Source organism: Octodon degus, unplaced genomic scaffold (genome assembly GCF_000260255.1).
Source record: "Octodon degus isolate 3935 unplaced genomic scaffold, OctDeg1.0 scaffold00165, whole genome shotgun sequence".
Lineage (NCBI taxonomy): Eukaryota > Metazoa > Chordata > Mammalia > Rodentia > Octodontidae > Octodon > Octodon degus.
Window position 1 is genome coordinate 4205131 of NW_004524741.1, and position 9404 is coordinate 4214534.

The 9404-nt window shown below is 35.2% G+C and overlaps 1 protein-coding gene across 2 annotated transcripts in view; it reads left to right on the top strand.

Moving 5' to 3' along the window:
• Positions 1–2369: 2369 nt before the first annotated feature.
• LOC101577927 (solute carrier family 7 member 13-like) overlaps positions 2370–9404 on the top strand; it is a 44585-nt gene continuing 37550 nt past the window's right edge. For both annotated transcript variants that reach the window (XM_004643102.2, XM_023703209.1), the window contains exon 1: positions 2370–3119. In XM_004643102.2, the coding sequence (XP_004643159.1) occupies positions 2453–3119 (667 nt within the window). In that variant the 5' untranslated portion in view covers positions 2370–2452. The remainder of the gene's footprint in view (positions 3120–9404) is intronic.

Sequence of the window (9404 nt, forward strand, 5' to 3'; positions counted from 1 at the left end):
TTTACACATAAGTCCAAAAATCTAACCATATACAACCTTGAAGCAGGACAGTCCCACAATATTCCTTTTTCTGTCTCCTGCTTTCCTTCACCACCCCCTTATTTTTGAACAATCATCTACCTGAGAGACAGCACAACAGCAACTGGCATGTCATGACAACCAGCCCGTATTCAGAAGACCAGAATGACAGGCACTCCAAGCATGATACTACTATTACAGATTACCATCTGCAGTGCAGTTGCTTAGTTCACAGGTATCAGTATATATAGTTAGTCAGGGTGAGAATCTTTCCAATTAACTGCTAGATTCAAAAATCTTCTGGAGATTCTCAGGATCATTACCTTGCCCATCTTCTACATATAACTGTACATCTTGGCATTGTCATGTTTCCTAGCTCTTCTCCTTTCCCTATTTTGATTAGTTAGTCCTTGAGATCCTGCTTTCCTTTCACTTGTATTATACCTTTCTATTTGTATTTCTTCATTGGAGTTCTTATACTAGGGAAACTATACGATATCTACACATGTGGGTCTGGTTTATTTCACTTATGAGTATATCTTCAAGTGGCCTCCACTTTAATATAAAGGCTTGCAGTTTATCATTCTTAATAGCTGAATACTCCTCCATTGTGTAAAAATACCACATCTTTTTCAACCATTCCTCAGGTGATGGGCATCTTTGTTGTTTCCAAGATTTGGCTATCACAAATTGTGCTGCTATAAACATAGGCACACATATATCCCTATGATATGATGTTTTCAGATCCTCTGGGAAAATCCCCAGTAGAGGAATAGCTGGTTTAAAGGGGATTTCCAGTCCAACTCTTCTAAGGAGTATCCACACTGATTTCCATAATGGTTGCACCAGTCTACATTCCCACCAGCAGTGGAGAAAGGCTCCTTTTTCCCCACAGCCTCTCCAACATTTGTTGTTGGGTGATTTCTTTATGATAGCCATTCTTTCTGGGGTGAGATGATATATCAATGTTGTTTTAATTTTCATTTCATGGATGGCTAGTGATGTGGAGCATTTTTTCATATATTTATTTGCTTCTTTAATTTCATCCTCTGAGAAGCATGTGTTCATCTCGGATGCCCATTTCTGGATTGGGTCTTTAAATTTTGGGGCCCTAGTGTTTTTTAGTTCTTTATAAATTCCAGAAAGCAGACCTTTGTCTCAGTATTTATTTGTCATGAGTTTTTCCAAATTTGTGGGTTGCCTTTTCACTTGTTGTTAATTTCTTTTGACGTGAAAAAACTTCTCAGTAAGAGCAGGTCCCAGTTGTTAATTCTTTCACCTGTTTCCCATGAGATTTGATTTCTGTTCATGAAGTCTTTGCCTACTCCTATGTCTTCAAGAGTTCCTCCCAGTTTCTCTTCCAGGAGATTTAGTGTCCCTGCTTTAATGTTTAGATCTTTAATCCATTTTGACTTTAGTTGAGTGCATGGTGATGGACCTGGGTCAAGTTTTAGTGTTCGGCACGTAGAGAACTAGTTTTTCCAGCACTATTTGTTAAAGAGGCTATCTTTCTTTCAGGGAGTATGTTTGGCCCCTTTGCCAAAGATAAGGTGGCTGAGTGTGTTCGTAGGGGCTTCCATGTCTTCTAATCTATTCCATTGATCCTCAGGTATATTTTGTTGCCAGTGCCATGCTGATTGTATCAGAGTAGCCTTGTAGTATAATTTCAAGTCAGGAATTGTAATGCCTCCAGCCTTGTCTTTATTGCCTAGGATTGCCTTTGCTATTCTAAGTCTTTTCTGGTTCCAGATAAATTTTAGGACTGATTTGTCAACCTCTGTGAGGTATGTTGGTGGTAGTCTGATAGGGATTGCATTAAATCTGTACAGAAATTTTTGTCCCACTAAATCTTATCCTTCCTGGAAATGAGATATAACCACCCTGTCATCCCAAAGAAGATCAAGTCTCATAAATGCCATAATTCCTACATCTTATCAAACATGGAATTCTTTAGTAGATGCAATGTGCTTCCACAACCATTTTTCCCTGAGTATTTCCTATGAAGGTCCAGCAGATGAATTTAGTTAAATACCAGTGTTCTACATCATAGGGAGACTTCTATCTCCTCAGACTTTCTTAATCTTTTATTCCTAGTTCACAGTGACTAACTTGCTCAGTGTCATATTTGATTTTAAAACAGTAATAACTGACATGGAAAATATTTCAATGCTGGTTTTAGTTAGAGAACAGAAAATAGTAAAGAAAAGACCCAAGTCAATCATTTGTAAAAGCAAATTAAGTTACGTAATAAACACTACTCACTCCAACCAGCAGAGTTAAATATTAAAAAACTAGGGAAAGGATGACATGGTTTAGTGCTGATAGAATATCTTTTCCTGAGGAGGCTTACTAAATCAAGAGAAAGTATAAAAGAAATTATTGGGAAGCTTTGTGTTTAGATATTAACATAGAAAGTACAGGGAAAGGCAGAAGTATGAAGCTGTCAAGAACAATAGGATTGTTCCATGGAAATATCTTCTTATATAGTGCCATCATAGGAGCAGGAATATTTGTATCTCCTAAGGGGGTACTGAAGTACTCCTCGCTGAACATTCCTATCTCCCTAAGTATCTGGGCCCTTTGTGGCATATTGAACATGATCAGTGGCCTCTGTAGTACAGAGATAGGGACCACCTTCCCTAGAAGTGCAGCATTTTATTTTCTCCTTAAAAGATCTCTTGGGGCTACTGTTGCTTTCCTTTATATTTGGATCAAACTTTTTGCTTATTTCATAGGACTAGCTGCACCAAGCTTATTAGTAGCAAGCTATCTAATTCAGCCTTTCTATCCTGGATGCTCACCTCCAGAGCTACCAAAGAAATGCCTAGCTTTGGCCATTTTGTGGTCTTTGGGACTTCTGAATATTCAGGGGTTGAAAACAGTGTCCTGGTTTCAAACTATCAGTGCTTTGATGAAGATGACTATTCTCTGCTTCATTTCTCTGACTGGGATTGTGCTGTTAGTGAGTGGGAAAAAGGAGAATGTGTCCAGGTTTCAGAACAATTTGGATGCTGAATTTCCTGATGCCTCACAAATTGCAGAAGCCTTTCTCCAAGGACTCTATGCATACAAGGGAAGCACTCTACTGATCAACATGGCAGGTAAATCCCTTTCTTTAAAGGTTATTTGGAATGCATAAAGTTTTATTTGGCAGATATAGGGATAGGTAAATCTGGTACTTTACATTCCTGGAGTGAAATTTGATCTGTTGTTTTCTGCATGAGCATCAATGATCCTTCATATATAGACATTCACATAGACTAAGGAGAATTCATTGATTTTCAGCTTATGCCCCTACATATATTTGAGAAGTTTTCAAATGTTTCAAAGTACATGAGAATTTTTTTTATTTTCTAAATGTTGTTACACTTGATTCTAGCATTCTGGGGCACTTTAAGTGTTACTTAAGTAACACATCTGTATAATCGTTTTTCAATGTAAGTGTAATATTTTTTAAAGTTAGTACAATTTTACTTTTACGACAAAATCTAGTTCCCTATGTAGAACTAAGCCAAATCAATGGTGTGGGTCCACTTTATTACTTATATATTTATTTTTAAATACTACGTAGCATGGTCTTATACATGACCAGCAGTCAGAAATAGACTTTCTACCATTGGCTTCATAGTTCCTATGTTAGTATGTATTTTTATACAATATTCTTTTACCTGTTTCATTTCACTATATTAATTCTTGAAATGCTTTCTAATACTGCTACAATGATCATGACCATGTGAATAAACTCTCACAGCTCTTTACAACTGTGACACTTGCTATAGTATGCATCCATCTTACCAACTTAGCAGAATTGGATAATTTTGTAATGGTTTGTATCTACTTGACACCCCAAAGCCTCATGTAGACATGTGTTGGACTTCTAGTGTTTGTAATTAACTCATGGTACACTGAGATTATGGGTGTGACTCTGTTGAGATTATAGGTGTGAGTACTACACACATCCTGGAACATAGCCTGAATGCAACATAAGGGAGACAGACTTGCTGTTTACAGTCTTTGATGCCACTACTCCTTCCATTTGAGCTCTTGCTCCTTGTTACCCCCATGAAATGTTGCTGTCTGCCATGTGCCACTTTGCCTTACAGCAAGCTAAGTATGGACTGAAACCTCCAATAACTGTGAGCTAACTAAACCTTTACTTCCTTCTTTTTGAGTGTCAGGTATTTGTTCCAACAAAGAAAACAGAGTAGCTGAGACATGGTTGTACAACATTCTGAAACAAAGAAGAGATTAACTAGAACACAACTTATTTTATTCCTTTCACAAATTCTATATTGACACATTAAGTATTAGGAAAGACATTAAATATTGCATTATCAACAATATCTTTCAAAATCATTTGTGTCTTTGAGTCATGATCTTGTTATGTAGTTCAGAAAAAAATAAGGATAGAAATGTACAATACAGGTAGGGAACAATGGAGAAATTGTTCAAACAGAGAAATGAAAGAAGGAAAAGGAAAAATGATAAAGGAAAAATAAAATGAAAACAAAGATTGCTTATTGTGACAAGATTTTCTTTCAGATTCAGTCCTCTGCCTTTAACAAAAAAAACTAGTGATGTATATCCCAATAAAGAATGACAAATTAGACAAAAGCTTCTTCTGTATTAGATATATATGATTGGTTAAAAGGGTTGTTATGTCAAAGTAAAAATTTAAGCATGTCACAAATTGTCAAGATTGTCATGCTGCAAGATACATATGGTTTTGATTTCTAAATGTCTATTTACAATATGTAACTATTATCCATTAACATTCTATAGGGATTTAAATATTAAAATATTCATGCTTGTTAGAAAATAATGTTCCATTTTAGGTCTAAGGTGTTTGACATTCAGATAGTAGTATGGAGCATACTGCCACCATTATCTGTAATGTCATTAAGTTTCTCTCCTGGATCTCGATATTTAACAACTAAGGTTTAGAGATCAAAATTAGAGATATAGATGGGCTAAGAGGATAGCCAATATTTTGGCTCTAGCCCTCCTAGGTCAATGAGGACTCAGGACATAATAGAACCTCTGTTGCAACATTCTACAACTCAGCTGAGTCTCTGATTTTCTGATCAAGGAAATTATGGAACCACAGAGGAAAGTGGACAATGATGTATAGTGTACCTAAGGAGGAGTCACCTGGAGAAAAAATATCTCAAGCTTTAACAGAAAGCAATTTGATCAAGCAATGGCCATGACTCATCCAGATAGCTCACACTGACATAAGATCTAAGAGGTGCTATACTTGGTTCCAAAGTAAATCCTGAAGGGATTTAACTCATCTTGTAAGGCAGCAAAAAGTTAAATATTTTACTTATACAAGTCTCACCTTAAGTTGGTCTTAACCATCCAGTAGAAAAGTGTAAACATGACATGTGAAAAGTGATTCTGTAATAATATACTGAGTTGTAAAAGGTTCAAATCACCAACAACTTCAGACAGTTGCCAGTTGTACTGGTGACTTAGTAGCATTATTGAGCTGTGTAGAGTTAAATTGCTGAGTACCAGTAGCAAGCCCTTTGGACTGACATCAACGGTAAAAAGGTGCTCTAAAAGAGTTCTCAAAACACAGCTTCTTCGATTGCAATGGAATACCCATCACTTACACAACAAAACAGTAAAGGGAGAGATATTAGGAGCCACTGAAGCTGGAAATTAATCACATATATGTGGGCAGGATGAGGCCTCATGAAGACCCCAGTACATCCCTACAGGACAACAAGATGAGTGTCTATAATTCAGTCAGGCAAAATGAGATCAAAACCATCACCTTTGAAAACCACAAGTCAATGACTTTCACTATAGTTATTGATTGATTGTACTTGATCTCACTTAAAATTTTTATTTTAATTTAGTACAAGTGAATATTTAAAAAACATAAAACACTTCTTTTGTATGAAAAATAAAATTTTGTAACAAAAAAAGAAGACAAAGCTCAATTAGAAGATAAAGATGAGTTGTAGGGAAGGCAAGGATTCTAAGGAAAAAACATGAATCAAGACATATCATATACAGATAAAAATTCCTTATGTTGACTATGATTATTACATACATATTAACTATACAGGTCCACTTAATTTTTAAAAATGAAAAACTCCAGCAAGATGTGAGGAATTATTATGAACATTCAGGGAAGATTCTTAGACAGGGAGAACTGGCAATGTGAAAAACCATCAAAGCAAGAACAGGGCACTGTTTCATTTCTAGAATGAATAAAGTGATGACAAAGGACAGACGAATCAGGTAGAAAGCATTACAAATGAAAGTTTGGAGAGGTAAGAAGCTTTAATTCTTGTTCATATATTATGTACTTTGTAGTGCTAATGAGAATGTTCTGTCTTATTTCTAATAGTAAATTTTCATATTTTACTCTATATGTTTTGTAGTGAATTGTGTAATGAGGGGTACATAACATGGACTTCCCCTCTTTCAAGACATGCTGTATAACATTTATAAAAGTCCACCTTAAATTTATCTAGTGCCGTGGCATTCTAACATAAACTCATATCTCACAATATTACATGCAAAAATATTTCCTTTTTCTATAATTAGGTTTATGGAAACATTTTAGGCATATACAATTATCATCTTAATCATAGGGAATGTATACCTGTACATGACACATTTTTATTTCTTTTTTTCCAAACCCCTCTGCTCTCTTCAGCCCAAATTCTCTTCCCTAGTTACTAAGCACTTTTTCCATTTCATCTTTGTAAAAACAAATTTAAGAGAAAGTACAGCAAAAAAAACTCTTCTGCAAATAATTTTTGGTGTTAGTTTCTCATTGTTTGAAATGTAGCTATTAAATTCTGTGTAATAATATTAACCTTTAATATCTTGCCTTAACTTTCATCTTAAGCAGCACGGTAATTTTCAGAAAAGTAAGTCCATTTTTACTAGTGTATAACAGTACTACAACACATTAAGTCTTATTTTGTGCAGGTGGTATAAAGTGCATTTGTAATATCTTATTCTTTCTAATTTAGTCAATAATTCAGTCCATAAATGAGTGGCACCAAAATAGAAAAATAAAAAATAGGAGATTGTGGGAGAACACTACTCCTTAAGTTGTAGCCATTACAAAGCAAAGAGGGAGAATGCAAGTATGAAGGAGGCCTGTGGCCAAATATAGACTACAAACACTGGACTCCATAATGCAATGAAACACATTCAGAAGAATGTGTCGTGTGTTCCTTTGGCGGGTCTCAATCAAATCACATCGACATCCCATCCTATATTACCTTGGTGTCAAAACTATCACCTTACATCACTCTTCTATTATTTTCCTGATTTTTTAAATTTATTTTTATTTTGGCATGTAATATCAGTGAATAATGATTTTATTCATCATGTGTAGTTGATATGCTCATAATAATAATACACATAGTACATCCTAATCATTTCTTTATTTCATTCCCCAACTCCAACTCTCTATGTCGTCCTTTTTTTTTTTTTTTTTTTTTTTTTGTGAGATAGGGGATTGAACTCAGGCCCTTGTGCTTGCCAGGGAAGCGTTTATTCCACTGAGCCATCTCCCCTGTCCACAAGCTATTATTCTACAGAGCTATCACCCCAGGCCCTTCACCATATCTTTCTTAACTTCCTACTTAAATCAAAATCATAATTCCATTAACATCGTATATATACTATGTGTAACTGAAGAACAAAACCCTATCACCACTGCCATAATAACACCCAAATAAGTAAAAAGTCAAGTTGGAAATTTCCTTTGAGACTCAAGAAAAAAATCTTATCCATGAATGTCCACAGAAATGAAAATCATGATACATTTGCTTTAGGCACTAGGCCAAGTCTAAAGCAAACAAGCTACCTCACTCCTGAGATGAAAATCCTGTCTGGTTAAGGTTTGCTATTAGTTGGTAGGCAATTTAGCATCATGCATTACTAACTTGACAAAAGTGTAAATAAAGGACAGCTTTGTTGTGGAAAAAAAGAGGGGGAAAGGAGATAGATAGATAGATAGATAGATAGATAGATAGATAGATAATAGATAAAGAGAGATTTTCTCTTAGTTCACTGAGAACACGTTTGTACTAATATTGTTTAAAAAAGATATCATGTCTGCATCTTGTTTCCTGAGTAACTAGTATGAAGACAACAATATGCAATGTATTAATTATTGAAAACTTCCTACTAACCTGTTTTGAGACTGTTTCATCGCTATTCTTTTTTCTTATTAAAATGAATGAAAATTTTAAAAAATCATGTCACATAATTCAAGGCAATTATTCCCTTCTGAAAAAAAAAACTGCAAAGGAGGGATAGAAAATAATAAGTCCAAAGAAGACTAAACCCACTATGATGTTTTAAGTCATATCTATCTATCACCTAGATCCAGAACACAAAATAATGAGTTGTGAGTTCCAAAGGGTTTGGAAGATTCCCCTCCAAAGGTCTCGTAGGTTGGAGCCTACACAACCAATCTCTGGGTGTGGCTGTTATCCTGAAGCTTAATTCAGCACACAGTCTACATCCCTGGAATCTTTGCCTTCCTTGTGTCTCCACTAAACCTTTAATTTAAATTCTACAGATTTACATATGACATTTTAGGTACATTGTGTTGGATTGGAAACTCTTGGTCATTTGCATTGCCCAGCTGAATTCAACGAACGTGTACCTGGGCATGGAAGGCCCAAATGAGGATTTTTACTAATAACAAAAGAGAAACACAGGAGAGGATGAGGTGATGCTGTTGGTTCTCCTGGAGCAGATTGTTTTTCTGGCTTTCCTGATGTGTTATTGCTGAATGGCTATGGCACTTTTCAGGGAAATATGATCTTTAATGTGAGTGTAATATCCTGTCTCCATTATAAATGCCTCAGCCTGCTGGAACTCATCCTCCATTCCCCTGGCACAGATTTTCTAGCCCCCACCACTGAAATTCTGGCTTTCAGAGCAAAAATCTGAAAAACAACCATGCATCAGAGATTGAAGTGGGCTTTAGATCCCAAGCGGTACATTGTCATGGTGTACTGGCCAATACATTGTGTCAAATAGAGAACTTTTTTAAATATAATTAATTAATTTATTTTTTCCTTGATTTTTTTATTGGTACATTTTGCATATACATAGTGATAGCATTCATCATAGGGAATTGTACCTTCCATCAAACAATGGTTTCAAGCATTTTTTAAAGATTTAAAATTTCTGAATTTATTCAACTTATAATACCACATTTCCAAGAAAAAATGAACCTTTTGCAAAGACATTTAAATAAAATCATACCAAGATGCACAAAAAGGAAATTGTCCAAAACTTCTTGCAAAGAAAAAAATCATTAAAGCATATACATAAAAATACTAGCTATGGAAGAACAAAATTAAATAGCATCTTATTCCACAGTAGAAATCAAA